General features: G+C 35.2%; 1 protein-coding gene across 16 annotated transcripts in view; it reads left to right on the forward strand.

Moving 5' to 3' along the window:
* Positions 1 to 22,218, forward strand: part of LCOR (ligand dependent nuclear receptor corepressor) — a 130,142-nt gene that overhangs the window by 87,326 nt on the left and 20,598 nt on the right. For all 16 annotated transcript variants that reach the window (XM_046652286.1, XM_046652292.1, XM_046652290.1 and 13 more), the window contains one exon: positions 2,320 to 2,413. In XM_046652286.1, the coding sequence (XP_046508242.1) occupies positions 2,320 to 2,413 (94 nt within the window). The remainder of the gene's footprint in view (positions 1 to 2,319; positions 2,414 to 22,218) is intronic.

A 22,218-nucleotide genomic window follows, 5' to 3' on the forward strand; every position in this document is an offset into this window, starting at 1 on the left:
TGCCATTGTTTAAACCACTACAAATTGTAAATTGGTGATGTGTGTACTAATATTTTATTGTCATAGAAATCTTGAGTATGCAGAAAGGTTATGAGATGTGGATTTATTGGAAATGAGTACATGTTTATTTTGCAAAATAAATTTTAATTCTTATTAGAACCAAAAAGACTTTTTTTTGCCTATTGCAAGTAATTTATCAAAGATTTACACTTAATTGAGGGGCTTTAGTTGCTTCTTAAAGAATTTTTTTTGAATAGTTTTCCTTTGCTTTTTCCTGTTTCTATGTAGTGAACAGCAATCAAAATCTCATAAATCGTGAGAGATTACCTAGCAGGAGACCTCCTAGTTGTCCTGTGTTCACATTGATCAGTCTCCCTTTGGTTACTGTATTTGCCAAGTTGTTCTCTTCTGTTTTATTGAGGATTGTTTTCTTTACCATAGATTGGTAGCTTTCATTAAAACTCTTTAAATATTGCGTTAAAAGCTTCAGATTTACAGTAGGAAAATGACAGCATGGAGGTTGTATTTAAAGTATTAGTAATGGAGATTAACATACAAAAATACCACTTAATCTAATTTAACTTGTTACAGCTAGTGTTATGCTTAAGAGGTATGTTGTGTTGACAGCATGCACTTACCAAGAGAAATTTGAACTAGATGATAAGATTAAGATGAACAAACTTTTTAAAATTATATTTCCTAAATGGATTTTAGTGTGTTTTCAACTTAAATCACATTTTTAGTGGTAGACTTAAAATAGGTTGCCTATTTGATTAGACAGACTTAGAAGTCTTTAAATAATATTATCTTTGCTTGGAAATATTTTAAAGCAGTACATTTGCATGTTAGATATCTAATTGAGTTAGATGTCTAATAGGATGCTTGGTTCTGTAAGTTTACAATTATGTTTTTAGAAATATTCATGAGACAACACTTATTTTGTATCAATGTGGGCTTTTTTGGTTTATAAGCTCAGTTGCGTATTTATTTCTAACAGCCTGAAAATAGGGAGGTAAAATGTCCCCAGACAAGTCCTAAGTGGGTTCTATATTGGGGTGGTTTTTAACATAACTAGATAGCAAGACCTCTTTGCTGGCCAGTTGAAAATCACAGACGTTGAGTATTATCTTAGTTGATTTTGGACAAAATGGCAGCTTTAAAAGTTGTCCAGACTATGAATTTTCTCTGCTAGACACGTCTGTAAGGGGGGAAAAGTCTTTGTGGGGAAAGAAAGTTCTAATTTTATGTTCTAAGAACATGAATTTAGCTTCAGTAAGAAAATGGTTAAACCTCTAGGCTGTTGTCAGTATCAAGACTATTTCCTTCTTTCTTTCCTTAAAATTTGCCCACCAATTTATAATAGCTTATTAATCAAAAAACCTTGTTTATAAAGATCAGCAAGTGAATTCTGAATCTCTGCAGGTTTTTTCCAAACGATTGAATCCACATATACAATTTTTTTCAGATGTGTCCAAAAAAGTAATGAGGACACATGCAAATTATAAATAGTTAACAATTGATTCATCTTACAGATTATCTTGTATTGTCTGTGTGTGTGTGTGTGTATATATATGTAAATTGACTTTTAGGCTTGTACTTTAAAGTGACTTTTGTATTATTTAAAATTTTCTCAGGCCGTTCCCATGGCTGAGTACTTTAAGCTCTGCTTTGGTGGCCCATGGTTTTGCTTGTTCGGATCCTGGGCACAGACCTAGCACCGCTCATCAAGCCGTGCTGAGGTGATGTCCCACATAGCAGAACTAGAAAGACCTACAACTATGTACTGGGGGGCTTTGGGGAGAATATGGAAAAAAAATAAATAAAAGAAATGTAAATAAATAAAATTTGCTAAATCAAACTTTTATATACTTTTCGTCTTTTAGATAGACTTAGCTCTTGAGGAGTTTGGTTTTACAATTTGTATGAAATTGTGGCATTGAAAACTCATATGCTTTAGTCAAGGAAATTTAGAAAATGGAGTCTAATAGTTCTATTGCAGAACCTCATACTGTGTATACTGCTATTTCTTATATCTCACTATATTTTAACATCTTTAGTGATACGCTTTACCTTTCTTTTGCCCTATTAATAAAATACTTAACTCTTAGAGATATTAGATATAACAAGCTTTGCTAAATTTATGTTGCTTCTGGAGGAACAATATCCTAATTTTATTAATGAATGGATTTCATAACTCAAATATATGGCTAGTATGTCTGCTTAGTTGACTCTACCTACTGCTTTGTCATTTTTAGCCTATCCAGTTCACATTTGCTCCTAGTTTTTAATATCTTCAGGTGTTTCTTTGTGTCTCTACAGACGGTGTACTTGATCTGTCCACTAAGAAAAGTCCATGTGCTGGCAGCACTTCCCTGAGCCATTCTCCAGGCTGCTCCAGTACTCAAGGGAACGGGTAAGGGAAAATATTTGTAGCCTTCCACAGTTGTAGAGGGGACAGTTTATCAAAGATTGATGCCAATCTCCCTTGTATGTTTTAAAAATTAATCCTTCAGAGTAACACCCTTATAAGTGCGACTTTAGTAAAATGAGTTTTAGTCTGTCAATCAAACAATCTGTAAAGTCTAGAATTGGCTAGTATAGATCAATTTTGCCGGTTTAATACAAATAGTAAATAATCAGGAATATGGCAAGAATGTCTTTGGACTTTGTTGTTGAGTGTTTAGGAGTGTGAAACCCAACCTAAATAATTCCAGAGTTCAGATATCAAGGCAGTATTAGTGTGCTGAAGTTTTTGAATGAAAATTGGGCTCCAGTATTTAACTTGGTATCTCTAATGGAGTGTATGGGTGAGTGGGGGCTGTTCGTTTTTTTCTTGTTTGTTTTGTTTTGTTTGTTGATTTGAACTGCAATTTTAACTGTGTGGCAGTTCAGAAAATGTAATTGTATGTAATTTTTGTTTTTAAGTAGGTAAGACTGGTTGTAGATGTTGATGGATAACCATCTTATGCTGCCAAGACATTATTACATGCTCAGTTTTGATAATTCTTAGCAGACTAAAGTGAATTTTCTGACCACCTAATTTTATAGTGTAAGAATTGTCTAATTCTCCCTCTGTGTGCACATAGTAACCATTTAGAAAAGTCAGGTATCAGTGAGGATATTTAACTGCCAAATTGGAAAGGCATTTCCACAAAACTGTTGTGACCATAAATCAACTTCATCTAGGTATGAAAAATAATTTTGGTAAGTTAGTTAATATTTAGGTTTATTTAACTTTTAGAATATCAACATGGGGAAGTTGTTTAGATATTAAAGGAATAAGTAGAAACTAAATGGACTAATCTTTTTCAACTTACTCTTAATTACCTTCAAATTGAAGGATTACTTCACTGACTTCTAAAATGCTCCCTTTATTTTCTCTAAAATTCTGTCATTTTCCTTTTTCTTACCTCCTGTATTCACTCTAAAAATAACCTTTAATCCATTTTGCGTAGTTTACTAATCTTTGTTTCCTTAAGGCCTTCTTTTCACTATAGTTTATGCTAGATGTAAGTCATCATGGTCCCAAATCATTGGGTTCCATTTATATATCAAAAAACTTGAGTTGAATAATTAAGGACACGTGTAGGAGAAGCTTAAGTGTGGTTTGCATAAATAAATCCCTTGCTTAAGATTCACTTTAAACTTGACCACCAGGTGCATGTATTATATGGTTGAAGTTGCTGTGTTTATCCTTATGAGTGGAAAGAGTTTTCTATGTGGTATTGTTTTCTGGAAGACAAAAGCACCGACAGTACTGCCCATCTTTTAGTTGAATATTCATTGTTATCCTTTTTATGTTATTTATTGATAACAGCACAGAGTCTCCATTTTGGAGAACATAGCTGGTTTATCATCGCTTCTGCAGAGTTCCACTTTTGTGCCTAGTTAGTGTAATTATTCCCCTTGGGCATGCTTTACCAGTTGCCAGTTTTATCATTGATAATCTTTCTCTATTGTGAAAATGAAAACCGTATTAATTAACTTTGTAAAATAGTTGACTTTTTAAACATTGAAAGCTATCCACTTAAAATTTCAAAATTGATGTTTGGTATTTGAAGACGTTTTTTAACTAAAGGAAACTGCTACAAAATTGTGTGTATACCTTTGACAATAATTACTTTGACTAGAACATAAGAAATAAAGTTTTGGGGAAAATAAGGGCAGTTTCTTTAAAGTTTGGACTATTTCAAATGGAGAATCAGTGGTATTCATATATCTGCAAGTAATAGTGTTTTAAAAGGAAGAAGTGTGGTAAGTTATAATGCGATGGGTATTTTGGTTTGTTTTGGTTTGGGGTTTTTTCCTCCTTGGGGCCAGTAGCCATATTTTTTTTCCCCAAGCCAAATAAGAAATGTTATTTGGAATTGTTTAATTTTTGATAATGAACATCAAATTGTTTGTGGGATAAGTGATAATCATCTATGGGTTCCACCAATGTAAATGTTTCCAGTTTTATAGCTGGTTGTCATGAATGTTGAATATGTTGCATTAAAATAAATAATTTGGCTTACTCTTTTATTACTGTACTTGTTTAGTGGTAACGTCACATTGGTAACACAATTCTGTGTAGATCTATGGAGACTTGATGATTACTTTGTAATTAATAATTAAGGTGCTATTTTCAGACAGTTGCGCGAAACTTTTTCTCCGAAAATTTGTGAACCCAGCCAGAGACCAGCTGACAGGTTTAATTTTTCTTTGCCCAAAAAGCTCCTGGTTTTTTTTCTTTTTTCTTTTCTTTTTTTGTGAACAAGTTTTAAAACTAACTGCTGAGACTATTTTTTTTTAATTTTAGAGAAAAATAAATAAATAACACAAAGTGATGTTACCCAAGCAAGGCCTTCTAATAAAGGAGTGGTCCCCTCACCCACCCCTCCCTACCTGTGCAAGTCCTGCTCACATCAGTTTCCTTCCATCCAATTAGGCGACCTGGGAGACCCAGCCAGTACCGCCCGGACGGACTTCGGAGTGGTGATGGGGTACCTCCAAGAAGCTTACAGGATGGAACCAGGGAAGGTTTTGGACACTCCACATCACTCAAAGTTCCATTGGCTCGATCCCTGCAGATTAGTGAAGAACTACTGAGCAGAAACCAATTGTCCACAGCTGCCAGCCTTGGACCATCTGGATTACAGAATCATGGACAACACTTAATATTATCCAGGGAAGCCTCTTGGGCAAAACCACATTATGAGTTCAACCTCAGCCGTATGAAGTTCAGGGGAAATGGTGCACTCAGCAACATCAGTGACCTTCCTTTTCTTGCAGAAAACTCTCCCTTTCCAAAAATGGCACTTCAAGCAAAACAAGATGGAAAAAAGGATGCGAGCCATTCATCTCCTGTAGATTTAAAGATACCACAAGTTCGAGGAATGGATCTTTCTTGGGAGTCTCGCACTGGTGATCAGTACAGCTATAGCTCTTTGGTAATGGGTTCACAAACGGAGAGCGCGCTTAGTAAAAAATTAAGGGCTATTCTTCCAAAACAAAATAGAAAAAGCATGTTAGATGCTGGACCCGATTCTTGGGGCTCAGATGCTGAGCAGTCTACCTCTGGACAGCCATATCCCACATCGGATCAAGAAGGAGACCCTGGCTCCAAGCAGCCTCGGAAGAAAAGAGGGCGTTACAGACAGTACAACAGTGAGATACTGGAGGAAGCAATCTCAGTGGTTATGAGTGGAAAAATGAGTGTTTCCAAAGCTCAGAGTATTTATGGGATTCCCCACAGTACACTGGAGTACAAAGTAAAGGAGAGGCTGGGCACTTTGAAAAACCCTCCAAAGAAAAAGATGAAATTAATGAGGTCGGAGGGGCCAGATGTTTCTGTAAAGATTGAATTAGATCCCCAGGGAGAGGCAGCACAAAGTGCAAATGAATCAAAAAATGAGTAGGAATACTGTAGAGTGCCAATTACTGTACAAACTGGGTGAGCACTACTGCATTGTTCAGCTATCATTGCTTGTACCTAACTTCATTACTGTGACACTTGTTTCTTTGCAGTTTTTGCATTGACTTGTGTGCACAGAGGTGAAAGGTGCATTCTGAATGTTGCATATTTTAAAATTTTCATGTGCAGTATGGCTCGGGATATTGTTTGGCCTTTTGCATGTTTCTCTACAAAAGAGAATTGAGTTACCTCACAGAAAACAGATACATGGAAGTGGACTCCTTGCCTGTAGAGCCTGCATGCTTTTCTTTGTTTTTTTAAGTTATATTTGCCTTTATTTAAAAAAAAAAAAAAAAGGAAAAAAGCCCCCTTTTAGAAACCACCTCTGTCATACTGGGAGCTTTACCATTGCAAATTGGAAAGCCATCTTATAAAATTATTCATGTTTTTTTCTTCTGCAGTTCAACTAAATGAAGGATTAAACAACAACAAAAAAAAACTTTAAGAACAATGAACCTTTGAATTTGAGAAATTTGGTTTTTCAGTGATAAATAATTATTTGGGTCAATTTACATTTTATGATTTTCTTCTCACTATTAAATTTACTTAACAAATGAGCAATCTATTTAGTGCTCACCCAGAGGGGAAGGAGGTGGAAAATGTGCACACACTACCTTCAGAAATGCTTCGGTTAATTACTTTGTAACACTACCTTTGCTGTAATTTCATTTGGGATTTTCTAAGGGTAGAATTTGGTCTCACCAACAAGTGAGGATATATAGCCTTATCTCATGGAGGACGAGCTCCGTTCTTACTCAGGAGCAGTCAGGGTACATTACATAAAACAATAGAGGATGCCTCATTTTAGCAAACTAAGTTTCTTTGTATTTTGAAATCTTTTTACAGATTTGATCATGTGCTAATGACTGAATGCAACAAGTTTAAAATATTCAAGATCTCTTTATTGGGGAATAGGAGAAATAGGGAAAGAAATGTGTATAAGAAATTATAATATTACAAAAGTGGTATCTAGATTTTACAGCCTCAGTAGTCTGCCCAAATATCCACATGAATGAAGGATCCATGTTTGTGGTGAGAGAAAAAAACCACCTCAAGGTAACCTAATATGATTTAGGTTGCATTTCAGTTCTAAGAATAATTCAATTATAAATCAAGCTCATTAGTTTCTTTTTTAACCAATCCAGATACTAGTATAATGAGGGAGGGGTTGGTTTTTAGTTTTTATTTAATTTGTAGGTTTGAATTTTTTTTGGCATCCTACGTAATATCCCCTCCTTCACTTTTTCTGATATTTAGCTGATCTTTATGGTTGTTTAGCACACAGTTCATGACCTTTCAGATCATATTTGTGTAAGCACTCCTTAAAGAACATCTAAGCTTTTTTTTGAGGTGGGCTTTTAAAATTACAGTAATTAAGTTTGGAATCTTTATTTTTTACAATTTTTTGCAAGAATAACTGATAAATAAAGCCCATGAAATTTAATTTTGCAGTGTGACCAAATTAAAGTTACTGTTCGTGCAAAACAAAATCCACGTTACATACACTCGATGTATTCAAATCTGCTGAGAAAGGTAGTCAGGCCCTTTTAAATGCTTAACCAAAAACACCCCCAAAAAATCATTGGAGTTTTTGTACAAAATAAAATCAAACTTGGAGTGTTATAAATTGAGGCTGATGATTTCAGATGGATACTAACAGTTTGAAGAGAAGTAGGTCCAGATGTTTCCAAGGCATAAATTCTCGCCTGGAAACTTTGGAGCAGTTAATTAGGCTAAATGTAATTTTCCCTCAGCATCCTATGTTTTCAAAGGTTAGGCACACCATTGCTGTTATTAAAATACATGCACTGCTCATTCTTGACCTAGCCTGAGCTTGAGTTCCTCTTTTGGTTTGGTTATTTTGTTTAATCAGTGGATGACTGAGCCTGTTTCCTCTTAGCTTTGTAGTCTTCTCAACAGAAAAGGCAGTTTGGATTCAGAGCAGTATATGACTCTGCAATATTTTCTAGCCTAGCTGGAAGTTGCAATAAAAATACTTTATGAAATGTATGGTTTTCATCTGCAGTTGAAGGAAGTTGTAGAAAGTTTGCTGAAAGCAAAAGGCTAAGCTTATGAAGGAATGCGTCCTTTGTTCCACATTCAATAATTTGTCACACACAATTAATTGCAGTCATGGTACCTTTTTTCATGATATTTGGGGTATTAAGTAGCCCAAGATTATTGCGAAAAGGTCCTTGGAGCAATTAATTTGTGCTTGTTTTTATCCCCTCTCAAAAAGGCATCATTTAAAGGCCCATTTAAAAATCTGGCCCTAAAAGTTCAACTTGTAGAGTTTTACTATTCAGAGAGGTTTAATCCTTTGTGGTAGTCTATAAAGTGATGATGAGTTGAGTTATGTAAATTTTGTCATTGTAGTGTACATGGAGTGATCATTTTACTAACATAAATATTTTCTATGTGTGTTTCAGTGGATGACAATCGAGCAGCAGAAGAATGGTGTGCCTACCCTTTAATGCTGCAGTTTAAATAAGAGAACTTGTATTGTGTCATTTCAGATTGTAGGCTGAGAGTTGTAAATAGTGAAAATTTGAGTACTTCTATTATTTGTTTTGGTTAGAAAGTGAATTTAAAAAACAAACCAAACTCTAAACTTTTCTCAGATTAAAAGTCCTGAGACCTGAAGATTGTAATATTCATATCTGTGAAGCTTTTAAACATTACACTTGAGATCAGTCATGACTTGATATTCAGGTAAATTTTCTTTTCCAAGAAGCTTTTGAATAAGCATATTTCCTCCAAAGGTCGGTCGGTCTCTCTCTTTTTACTTTTTTGAGTGTAGATTATTTTAAAGCACTAATTGCATTACATTGGTAACTGCAATATAAAATAGCCATTATTGTTTTGTGAAGCATGGTTGAAATTAGATAGTGGTCCCTTTTAAATTTCATGAGCCTCTCAAAAAAAAACTTTAAAAAAATACAGAAAGCTGCTGAATATTTCAAAAGATATATATTTTACCTTATTGTAGGTTTTGTAAAGTTAGTTTGTAATATTCAGGTGCACTTTTAATGTTAAATTTTGTGTTCAGAGTTCCATTATACCATGTATTTCTCGGAGGTGGCTCATCACATGGCTGGCTGTCAGTCTTGGTGCCGCAGTGATCCCTTAATATTTGATTTCTCTCTTGATTTGCCACTATTCTGTATTGGCACTTTCAGTGTAGATATTCTAGTTGGGGGACGTCCTCATAAATGTGTAATAGAGATTGGTCTATTCGCATGCTTAATTTCTGCTACTCAGAGTTTTGCATGGCCCAAACAACAGTTGACCATTTTTGTGGTATGGGAAGGTATAGTTCACAACTGTTTTTGTCACAAAAGCCTTTCTCCTTGCATTTTCCAGTAGGCGGATGATGACATTACTCAAACAATATGATATTAGTCAAACTAATGTTAGGAGATAATGTATTTAAAGTCAGTTCTTGCATTTTTTATGAGAAAACATTGATAGAATAGATAAGCTGTGGCACTATAAAAATCAAGAACACTGAATAATTCTGTGGAGGATAGTTGGTATTTTTATCATTAGCTTTCTCATTTCTGAGACAGGAGAATCATCAAGCTTGACAGCAATGTATTGTATTATATTACTTTGTTCATTAGGCTTGCAGGTGACTCTGAACTGTGTTTGTGATGAGCTATATGCTTTTTCTCTTCCCCCAATACCATGAAGGACAAGGTCTCTCTTTCAGGAAAAATAATTTATATTTGTGTATAATACTTTTTAATATTAAGTTTGTTGTTATTCTGAAGTTTAGATGTTGCTTGATAAACCTTTGCTGCAGCAGATCATGAATATGAGTAAGGCTTTGTGTGATAATAGGGGTCCTTATGTGAAGTTAATTACTGTTCAGTTCTGGTGAGCAAGCTCGACAAGTGTGAAGTGTGTATTAGCTTTATTTGGTACACTTTTACTTTACAATATTGAAGTGCTTTTAGAACTCTGGTTATCGTATATAAACCATTACCTCAACCAATTGGCATTTCCATTCCCCAACATTTTACCTGAGCTATAATATGAGCTATATGGGATCAGATAGTAAAACAAATAAGGCACAATGAGAAGTTTAGTTCCCAATTTTCTGGAGAGAACTCTAAATTAGGCTAAAAATGACTACCTGCAAGGCCCATATCATAACTACCTTCTCTCATTAGGCAGTACACAGCAACCTTTGAGCTGCTAGTGAGCAATGTGTTCTCCCTCTGCCCCAAGTAAGCACATGTTGTGAGGCCTGGTTCTAAGCCTTTGTGATTCTCTTACATTTCATTGACCCGTAATAGTGAAGCTTGGATTCAGTTAGTTATTTTTATAAAACAAATTAATGAGTCAGGCCAATGTCAGAACCTGAAATTATTTTGAGTAGTTACAGCAGATATATGACAGTTCAGTATCATTTTAAGAGCTCTTATCCCTGTAGATGTAATTTTAAAACCACACATTTTTGCTTTTGTAATTATTATTTCTTTAACTAAATGCCAGAGGTTGTTTTCACGTGAACCACCCTTATCTATATATTCAGGTTGCTGTCATTGGTGATAGAATATGGCAATAGACTGAATTGCTCCACTTAATCTTCTATAGGAGACATTGAAGTTATAGGTTAAATTTTGACCTTCATGAAGAGATCAAAGATTGTTTTCCTTGTTACCTTTCCATTAGGTCTTCATTAATACTGTGGTCAAGCCAGTGTTTTTAAAAACTTAATGGCTTTAGCCAAACAGCCTATTTAGGAGACTATTAAGCTATATAGGAATTTTCTTTAAAAATCTGATTGCTTTCAAGCTCTACTGAGAAGGAAAAAAGTATAATTGTGGTACAAGGAATGCAGACCTCCAAAGTCATCTTCGTTTTTCTGGATTCATTCTGTCCTTGAGACTTGAGTAGGATTTGTGAACTTGGTGACTGAAGGGAAAATAGAGGAAATTCTTTGTATATCCTCTGTCTCTTATTCCCAAATAACCTTGCAGTTACCTTTTAAAGAAGCAGATGTTAGCCCTGTAGCTGTGTGCCCTAAGTGTTATGAAGGAGATTGGGAGGGGGGTGGGAAGTAGGATGGGAAAGTATGTAGACTTGAGAAAAGGCTAAAGATTCTGTCCTACAATCCTAAAAATGAGTCGCAGGATAGATAGTGTGGTTAAAGTTGGGCCATCTTCATTTGATAGTCAGGAAAATCTTTTAGATTGTTTGAAAATGAGAATCAAGGCTAGTTAATGTTGATTTGTCAAACAATAAAACATGAGTTAACTCTGCAACTATTTGGGGAGTAATTTTAAGGTTTCCAGTTCATTTAGAGCTGTATCAATAAAAGCCGAAAAACAAGCACTTTTAGTTAATCATAGATTTATTGGATGTAGCAAATGTTATAATATTTAATCTTTATTGTTTGAATATGAAAATGAACTCTTTACCCCATCTTGAACTGTCATTGAACAGGCTCAAGATGATCTTTTCAACACTGGAAATGACCCTACACACATACCAAAAAAATCTCAAGCAGTAAGGCATATTTGAAGATCCATACCTCTTAGACTTTTAGATTTGTCTTGGGAAAGAATTTATGAACCTATAACCAGTATTAGTGCAGTCTTGGGTTCCTTGTTCTGCATAATTGCACCCTTTCTCAGGTATGTCCTGAAAACATAAATTTTAAAATAATCTCTTTAGAGATTAGATTCTCAGTGGATAGTGTGTAAGGGGACTGGGGCGGGGGGTTGGACACAGGACACTGACACAGTAGAGCAGGGATTTTTAACATTCAATAGCCAAATAGAATTTCAACCTAGAATATTTTTACCCCCTCAGAATGAGTGAAACAACATCTGTTATTTGGTAAATACCTGGTGCTACACTCCTAAAAGTCTTTTCTTTCATCCAGGTGACTTTTTTTTTTTTCCTGCTTGGTGGAAGGGTATATAGTAAACTTTACTGTCACTAGGAAAGCACTTGTCCGAAATGTTTAAAGTACTAGAAAAGGGATAATTCAGCACTTTTTCTGTTACAACACTAAAAGTCTTAATTTATCTTCAGAGTCTTAGGTACTGTAAGTTTTAGGGTGATTATTTAAAAATATAAAGCATAACTACATAATATGGGGTCAGATCACATTAATATAAATAATTCTTGTCTTATTAAAAAAGACAATAACATTTTGTACCTTTCAAGCAATTCCAAGTGATTGCCTCATTTTTCCCGTTTCATTAAGCATTTCAGGCTTAAGAATTTGGAATTTGAGAGGAGGTGAGGGGAATTTCCCCAAAATGAAAAGTTGTGTCAGACCATTTTAGAAAAATAAATCACTAGGAAAATGGGTAGGGATTCTCTCTCCCTTTAAGTCTTCAGGGAATGAGCAGTATTTAGAATCTTTGGCTGAAATTCAAGCCTTTTTACTGTGTAAATTTTTAATATTAATTCACTGACATGCTTTTTACATCAGAGGACTGAAAATGGATCTTAATGTTTTTAAGTTGTGGAAGGGTATATTTCTAAAATGAGGGGGGGATAATTAACTAGGTTAGTATACCAGCATTAGTAAGTTTAAGGAATTTTAGTATGTAATAGCAAAGTGTTTGATTAAAAGTCTAATCCTATATTGCTAGTCGAAATTAGTTACATTCTGATCTAGGAAAGATATAGTCATGGATATTGGTATGCTGTGCTGTCAGAAAACCAGACTAAGATAGAAACCTTTATCTGACTCCCACATGTTGCTTGTTCTGATGGGATGTATACTTTACAGCAGCTTGTTGCTGCTTTGGAAAGAAATGTATAAACTATACATTTGGAGTGTTTGCATATAATTCTTTATAACCTCTACTTTAAACTGTCAGACATTGGTATTTTATCAGTCCACACTGCTAAATAAAACTAATGTTCTTAGGAATCCAACTTGTACACACTGTTTAAAAACCCTCAGGGACAGTTTACACACTATTCTCATTCAATTCAGGTACTTTGATGCTATTCTTAAACCTAACAGTGACTTGTATTTTTCTGTTTTGCTTTTATTTCAACGTGCTGGTAGCACATCCTTGATGAATGTCAACTTAAAAACTCAGTTCAGGTATCCAGGTATAACTCAGCCAAACAGATTTTAAAGCTGCATATAACTCTCCAGCACACGGTGCCTCACACTCTTATAGTGGCATTCTATATATTCAGTTATTACTACTGAGCAGATAATATGGGGGTTCCTGTTAACAGTGTATTTAAAAAAAATGCGTAAATGTTTAGCCAGCACATGCAAAACACACATGCACGCACGCGCAGACACACACACACACACACACACACAGAGTTAAACTATATATTTTTAAATGCCACTAATAGCCAGCACAATTAAATGACATTCCTTGCTGCTTCTGTAAACCTAACAGATGCAGTTCCTCCTCAATGTGGCTCTTGCTTCTTCACCATACTACTACTAAATTCAAGCACTGGTCCTTGGGTGTCTGACCTCTACATTCTAGTTTATGCAATGTCTTTAGAGAATTCTGTGCACTGGCCACTGTGATGGAACCATTGGGCCAGGAGTGCTCTGAGTTTATTAGTAGTGATTCTGCCAAAGTTGGTGTTGTAACATGAGTATGTAAATATCAAAAACTTAGCAGAGGTGTAGGTCTGCATATCAGCAGATGATTTTGTCAGTATATTTTGTAGCCTTGAAGTCCTCAGTGACAGGTGTCTTAAGATGTGAAGTTCTAATTCCAGTGTTTTAGCCCTTCGCATCTTTAATGTTAAGACTTGTCTACTAGAGGTCTTTATTCTTTAAAACTCCTTTTGTTTTCCTCAGTGTTGTCTGTGGTTAACAAAATAGATTATTCCTCTGCTTTAATATTTGATATCTTACATCTAAAAAGAATTCTCCGTATATAAAACCCATAGCCTTTGAAGATATGGAAAATGGCATCTTTCAGATTTCTAGAAATTCAAGTATCATGCAACAAAACAGGAACCCCCTTTACTCTTATGGACCTCATTTCAATATACTGTTTACAGTTTAACGGAATTGTATAATTTAATATTTCTCTTGTACTGTAGTTTATATTTATTTACAGATTTTTTGTACTGTGTGATTTGAACTTTTTGTTCCTTGCTATGATCAATGTTTATGTAGTAGAGCACTTATGATCACAAATTAAGTTTTTTGGTTTGATTGCACTACATTAAATTTTTTAATACAGTTCTGATTTTTGACTGGACTAAAATAAGCTGTGTCTTAATGTATGTGATGAGTACTTAAAACTTTAATCCATGTGGTCCCCTTTTTTTTGCATTGTATGTCAAAAGCGCTAGTTCTTTCGTGCATGTGTAAGATTTAATGGTTCCATTGTATTATTTGACCATGACATTTTGAAGAAACATTCCCAGCTGTAATGTTGTGTATGGTAGTTCTCACTGGATGCTAGACTTTTCAAAACCACTATTCTTCTAATAAATTTTGTTGTGAAAGACTGTTTTAAAAGCTTGGTTTCTACTTCCTAAGATTTTGATTCTTTTAAAAATCCACAAAAGGGATAAGGTTTTGAAGTGTACCGTAAATGCACGTGGTAATCAAAGTTGGTAATTTTTTATGATGAATTCTTATCCAGATGAAGTCTCTTAGATAATGTAGAAGTTGCTCCTTCCCAGTTGTGCTTCAGTATTTGGATGCAGTACTGCCCTGTAGCTCTGTGCCTTTACTAATTTGATACTCCTCTACCTCAGTTTTCTTCATTGGATTATTCACCTAAAAAAAATATTTTCTGCTAAATAAGATACAATGATATTTTCATAATACCTGCTTGCTAGACTTAGTTTTTGTTAATTTTCTTAGCGTAAAACTTTATGCTGAGATTGCTTGCTAAAAAGAATAATGATTTAGTAATTTTTGTGTGCTCTTTTCTTGAGGCATAAGTATGAAAGCAACATTGTCAATCACTTCATTATAGTAGTTCTGGTTCTTGGGAGGGTGCTGGTGTTTTCTTTTACCAGGACAAATGAAAGAACAGCATATATGTTGCTCAACATTTATATTGTAGTTTTTAGAAACTAAGTCTCGAAAGAAGTTTTGTATTATAAAGTGATTCCTGTTGTAAGGTGGTTAGGGAACAGCTGGATTATAGTGATAAAGTTTAGAAATGAGAGCAAAATATTTTAGAAAGCTGGTTTTTCAAGCTCATGATACACATGTAATTAATGCAGGGTGGTTGAAGTGATTTCTGATCACTTCTAATGGCATTTGATCTTCAAAAATGATGTGTTGGTAGTTGGTCTAGATTATCTTTTAGTTAATATTTTTTGTCTTATTTGCTTGGATGTCTAGCTATTTCTCCTTTTGGTTCAACGTTGATAGTATTGGAAATTTTTGTTGCTGCTACAGGGTTATTCACTGGTTCAGTTGTTCTCCTTAATCAGTTATGCTGATTAAGTTTATAGAACATTTTTCTGGAAACCTAATTATTCTTTCTTTGTAAATTTCAAAGCTGTAGCTCCTTGTTTCTTGTCATTATCCATTCTAAACTGGTGGCCAGATCAGTGTAGTCTGATTATAATTTGGCAACTCATAAATGAATTTATTTTAGTGATCTAGTTGATACTTTCTCTTCAATTCTTGTGACCTTGTTTTAAAAAAGGATTTATTTCTTCTAATCCAGAATATTCTTCTCTGATTCTGCTGATACTTGGAATTAATTCAGGGATCCTTATGTCTTAAGAAGGTGTAAGAATCAGGGAAATGGAGTGGAAAAAATGGAAAATAGTATAACTTCCTGCCATTTCCTGAATTGTGGAGTTATTTTTTCGCCAAGGACTGTGACTTTCTCTCCCTGGACACTTGTATTCAAATGTAAAGACATATACCCAAGTCATATGGTCTTAGATTTTGTAGCTGAAATGAGTGAAAAATCCTTTTTTTAATAGGAAGTATTTATTAAATACCATAGTAGATAACTATTCTTGTATTCAGAATGTCCACTTTATCATTATTTGCTTCTCCAAATGGTAAGCATTTTAACACAGAACTTTATTCCTCGTACTCAGCTTATATGTTGTTAGGTTTTTGGTGTTTTGGGGGAAATGGTAGTGTGGAATATCAAACTGCATTTACAGCTGGAGTAGACAGGCTCGTATTCAGAGGTTAGTGGAAAAGAAATGTTCTCAGAACAAAATGTTATTTAAAAAGGTTGATGGGTATATAATTAATGGTTCAAGCCATGATTTGGTTAGAGTTTAACTTGAGAGTAAGCAAAAATATATCAAAACATTTAAGTATTAAATCTTCTTGAGTCTGGAGCTTTTTATAGACGTAAGAATACTATTGTTTGTTGACTAGTAGTTTTAAAGTGTTGATTGTGCTCTTCTTGCCAAGTTTATTTATCAGCAATATGGAGTGATAAGGGGTTATTTGGTACTGTAAATTTCTTTCAACTTGGTATACTAGAAAGATCATTTGTTTTTCATCTGTAAAGTGAGAGTGTTGGGCTGAATGCTTTTTAGGCCTCATTTCAACTCTGAGTCTATTAAAAATGCAATTTTATATTAAATGTCAAGTAAATAGCATTAATTATATCTGCTTAAACATTGGGAAATAAAGTATCATCCCTTTATTGGATAATAAGGTCTTAAAACCTTAAGTCTCGACTTTATATTGCAGCATTTCCTAAAGGAAAAAAAAATACATCTGAATGTCATTTTAGATGACTTTTATTTAAAACAAATCCATTTTCAGTTTTTATTATGAACTATATGAATCTGATGATACTTTTGCAAAAATTAGCTTGAGCAGTTACTTTTTTTTTTTTTTTAAGATTGACCCTGATCTAACATCTGATGCCAGTCTTTTCTTCTTCTTCTTCTTCTCCTCCCCAAAGACCCCCGGTACATAATTGTATATTCGAGTTGTAGGTTCTTCTTGTTCTGCTCTGTGGGATACCACCTCAGCATAGCTTGATGAGTAGTGCTAGGTCTGTGCCCAGGATCTAAACTGGTGAAACCCTGGGCCACTGATGTGGAGCACGCGAATTTAACCACTTGGCCACGGGGCCAGCCCGAGTTACTTTTTATTCTGATTAATTTTAAGGTATATTATTCATGATTTCTATTTCTGTTGTGTGCAGACTAGTTCTACCTTGAATGTCAGAGCACAGAGAGTTCTGGGGATCATTGGATATAATCTGTGTCAGTCAGAAACAGTCTTTTAAGAATGCAGGTGCCTGGGACCTACAGTAGATCCACTGAATCAGTTTACAGTCATGCGTCTCTTAATGATAGTGATACCTTCTGAGAAATGTGTCCTTAGGTGATTTCATCATTGTGTGAACATCATAGAGTGTACTTAACAAACCTAGATGGTATAGTCTACTACACATCTAGGCTATGTGGTACTATTCTGATGTGACCACTGTTGTATATGCAGTTCGTCGTTGACCAAATGCTGTTATGCAGCGCATGACTGTTCAAGACTGTAAGGCTTTAACATGTTATATATTTTCAAAATGCAACACAGGAAGGTTCTTGGTTTGGGGTCCCCCCGTTTTTTTGCGTTTTTGAGGTTTGTTTATTCAGCAAGACACATAACGTTAAATTTACCATCTTAACCATTTTTAAGTGTATAGTTCAGTAGTGTTAAGTATTTTCACATTGTTGTGACCATAGGAGGTTTTGATTAACCCACTGAATTAAATGCTGTCGGTCCCATTCTAACCTTTAATTTTTTAAATAATTTAAAAGGAACTTGGGGGAGTTTGGGGGACTTGCCCTCCTGACATAATGAGTTGCCCTTAATACTCATGATTGCAGACCATTATACTTATCGCTATACCGCTTTGGTGCTCTTGAGTAAACTTAGAATTAGAATGAGGGTTTTTATCTACTAATAATTTTCTGTTTCACTTTTAACTAATTAAATCTCAACTATTAATTTAGCTTCCCTCTTGAATGAACTTACATGGTTTTTTAGGAAGAGAATTAAATCTATATTATGAAATTACCAGTAAACAAATTACACTTGAAGCATATAAAACATCATTGTTAAATAGAAGTCAGCATTGTTAACTCAGTGCTGGAGGAGGTGAATCTTGAAGAGTAGGTAAAGCATCTATGGAGGGGAGAGAATATCTGAGTTTACAAGACAGAATTTGATGAGCCTGGCTTAAAATCCCAGCCCTTCTTCTTTCCTAGTACTTGATCTTGAGCAAGTTATTGAACCATTATGAGGCTCAGTTTTCTTATCTGTAAAAGGGAGTTTAAACTACCTACCTCAGAGATTTGCTCTGAGGCTTAAATGAGATTCTCTATGTAGAATACTTAACACCACGTCCACGCTTTTTGCAAGTGCTCAATAAATGAAAGCTGGGAATGAAGCACCTGGCAGGAATTGATTTAGCATGAGGGGTAGGGAGAGTGAGAAAATCAGATTAAAAGTTGTAGAGGAAGCTGTTTATATTGATTAGAACTTCGAGGCAGATGAGTTTGTATTAGACTGAGACACTGGGCAGCCAATCTTGCTTTAGCTCTTCAGTCAAAGACATGAAAATGTTGGAACTACAATTGAAACCTGGAATGCTGCTTTTCTGCATTTCTTGATCCTGTCACAGGGGATTATTATCAAACTATTAATCATTCTTTGTTTCTTTTCAAAGACTAGATACAATAAAAGTTGTTTGGAAAGTAGATGTTTAAGATGAAATATTATAAAGTTAGGTAGAATTTATTTGTATTTCCATTGTATACAGAGGTTTTTGTATGTTCAAGGTTGAAATTTTACATGCTTTGAATCTGTAGATTTTTCTTTTTATGTGGTGATGGAGTTTGAATAACAGAATGTAAGAACTAAGCATGGGAGTGTGGGAATGTGTGCGTGCATATGTGTGTAATCATCAGACCTTTAGTATTCCAGTGAAAGAATTTGGAGAATCTTCTGCCTGTTTGTGATTTTAGTTAACACTCTCATCAGATGTTCTGTGCATTTCAAACAGATAAATCAGATCATAGCTAGCACAGTTTAGAGATGTTCATTCCAGCGTCTGTTAAACTGACTTGAGACATTTTTGCCAGGAAAACCTGTCAGTGTAGCTTTAGCTAGAGAGAGAGGGATTAAAAAGAAAATAACCAGGATAGCAGATTCTGATGAGGGTGTAGGAATTGGTGAGTCTGTGTAGACCAGTTTTTCAAACCGGATCAACCAGTTGTGACCTATTAATCAGTTGTAAGATCAATTTAGTAGGTCCTAACCAGCATTTTAAAAAGAAAAAGAGAATCAGAGAACATAGCATATAATAAGGATAAATACTATTTCATTGAAATTTGTGTGTCATCATATACATACAAACTGGGATATATGTACTGGGTCACTTTGTGAAAAAGTATTTCTTGTTCTGCGTTGCAGTCAAAAATTCTATGGCTTTTGAAAACCATTATGTAAACCATAGTTTTTCATCCCAGTATTTCTGTTACCTTGAAGAGCATACCAGCAACCTCCTGTGTGCTTAGAGTTAGTAGCCTATACTCCTACTGTCTGACCTTCAAAATTCGTTTCTCCCTTTCCCTGCCTTGTTGATTTGAATTCATTTTTGTTGAAAGCTTTCTTTTCCCTTCTGATTATATGTCAAAATGTTTCTTCTCCCCTTTTCAATTCCCATGAAAAATGTCTTGGGAAAATTATTTTCACTAATAGTAATTTATTTGGTTAGTTTATTCATCACTTATCCCTGAGATGAGATGAGCTGGACCCCAAGTTTTAGGTAGTGAAGCTACCAAGTTAAAAAGGACAAAGTGCTGGACCTAGAGAAGGTTCACAGTCCAGTGGAGGAGATAACCATGTCGACTGTTACCATGCAGCATAAGTGCTATTTAATAAAAGATAGAAACCTTGAGAATAAAGTTAGAAGAAATATCTAACACAGCCCCCTGCTGTGGAGGATGGAGTGTGAACAGTGGGAAGTTGACAGAAGTTTGATGCCAAAAAATTAAGATCAGAATTGGGCTACAGGAATATGACAGTTCTGGATAATGCGAAGCAAATTCTAAAATGGGCAGAAACTAGTGGTAGGGAGCTTAGAATGTTGTATTCTCCAAGGGAAGTTGAGTCAGTGTAGTTGGACTAGCTAGTGTATTGGAAGTGAGAGAAGTGATGGAAGTAGGGGTAAGAATTGAGGTAGAATAAATACTTCAGTTGAGTATGTGTGTATGAATGTGCATGTGTTTATGCATTTAGTTATGTTTTGTCTTCCAGTATATCTGAGTAAAAACTTGAGTGTAGATAATTCTGCTTAGTTCACCCCACTCCAGTATATCTCCAACAGTAGCCTTGAGTGTTTCCAGAGAGAGGTGGAGTGGGGAATGGTTATAAAGGACTGTTAATTCCAAGAGCGCCCCATTTTAAAATATACATACCTCTTCTAACATTCATGAGGTGAACAAGTGAGAAATAACATTAAATCTTTATAAGGTTCCATAAAAATCCTTTTTTAATGTTTTACCTTTTACAAAGTAGTCTAAGTCCTTTAATTACAATTATTAGGACTGCTGTCATTGTGTCAATTTTAAGTGATTTACTATATATATGACAATAAAAGTAGAATTTGCCACTTTTAAGGATTATGCCAAAGATTTGTATGATTTCAGGAATAGAGATGAAGAACCTCAAGAAAACAGGAGAAAAGTTAGGATATAGAAGATCCCATAAAAATCATAAAAAACGCTGAACAGTATCAAATATCTGCTTATTTAGATATATAATCTGCTAGTCTCTCACTTCCTTTCACCCAAAAAGAAACTAGAAATATTTGTCAAAAACAAAGCACTTTACGCGCGGCCCAGTGGCGTAGCAGTTGAGTTCTCACGCTCCGCTTTGGCAGCCTGAGTTTCGCCGGTTTGGATCCCCAGCACTGACCTACGCACCGCTCATCAAGCCATGCTATGGCAGGCATACCCCATATAAAATAGAGGAAGATGGGCGCAGATGTTAGTTCAGGGCCAATCTTCCTCAACAAGAAGAAGAGGATTGGCAGCGGATGTTAGCTCAGGGCTAGTCCTCAAAAAAACCCCCGAAAAACATATCACTTTATTTCTTGAGAGGAAAAGACTGTGTTGCTGGGATCTGTCATGTGAACTATTAAATGTCCTTTTGTTTGTGTTTTTGTTTACTTGTGTCAGCTCCCCATGCCTCCTTTAGGTCACCCCTCTGCATACACACTGCCCTGCAAGGTGGTGCTATGGGTTTTTGTTGAGTTTATCATTATTCTTATTACAAGAGAAACAATTTCCATTGTAGTGAACTCTTGCCTGGACTCTGACTCCTCTCAGTCCCACTCCAGGGAGACCATGGACGGTCCTTGGCCTCTGTTCAGCCTTGACAAATGTTTCTTTCCCCTCACCCTCCTTTAAAAGAACATCAGGATATGGTGCATTTTCTCTCACTTGAGGAATGAGCGCCTCTGTATTCTGCTTAAGCAGTAGTATTTTTTTAGCCCATCATTGTCCTGGTCATTTAAATTGGGAAATAAAGGCCAGTTTCCCCCAAAGAACAACATAAATTTTAATCCCCCACCAGACAGACAAAAACAAGAAAAAGCCGTCTCACTGTCTTGTCATGAGCTCTCAGGTAATCCTGACCTTCTAAAATGTCAGTTTTGCCTTTAACATCCAGATCTTTCTTTAATCTGGTTTCACTCACTCAGTGAGGCTAATGGCAGACACTCAGTTCAAATCAGCCCTGGGTGGAAGTCTGTCCTCTTTGTTTGAAATTGTGTTATTTCCTAAAGTCTATTTCAAAGTGTTTTCTAAGAATTCTTAGTTATAATACTCATTAGATTAATAATTTAGGTTTGTACTCCCACAAATCAGCATTAGCTTTTTTCACTTAGGGCTGTTTCTTCCTCCACTTCCAGAAACTATCATTTTTTAAATTTATGCCATTCAGTCCAAAATCTTATGTCTTTCATAGCCTTTGAATCCTTGCTCCTTTTCTTTAAATTAATTAACACCAAATGTAATGTATTTGGTCTTGCATGTGTAGTCTTACTTGGAATGATAGAAACAAAAATCAGTTTGGTGAAAACTTGTTCAGTTTTTGACAGAACTGTCTTTTTTGTGAGCCCATGACATTCTTAGGAGATGGAAGCATTGTACTATTGTGCTTAATAACCTCTTGCTCTGACTTTCTACTCACCAAGTAACTTTCTGATTATATTTTAGCTTCCCAGGTACGTTTGCCTACAGGGTGAAAATATGTTAAATAGCGAACATGAGAATCTCTTTGATAATTA

Source organism: Equus quagga, chromosome 2, assembly GCF_021613505.1.
Source record: "Equus quagga isolate Etosha38 chromosome 2, UCLA_HA_Equagga_1.0, whole genome shotgun sequence".
Taxonomy (NCBI): domain Eukaryota; kingdom Metazoa; phylum Chordata; class Mammalia; order Perissodactyla; family Equidae; genus Equus; species Equus quagga.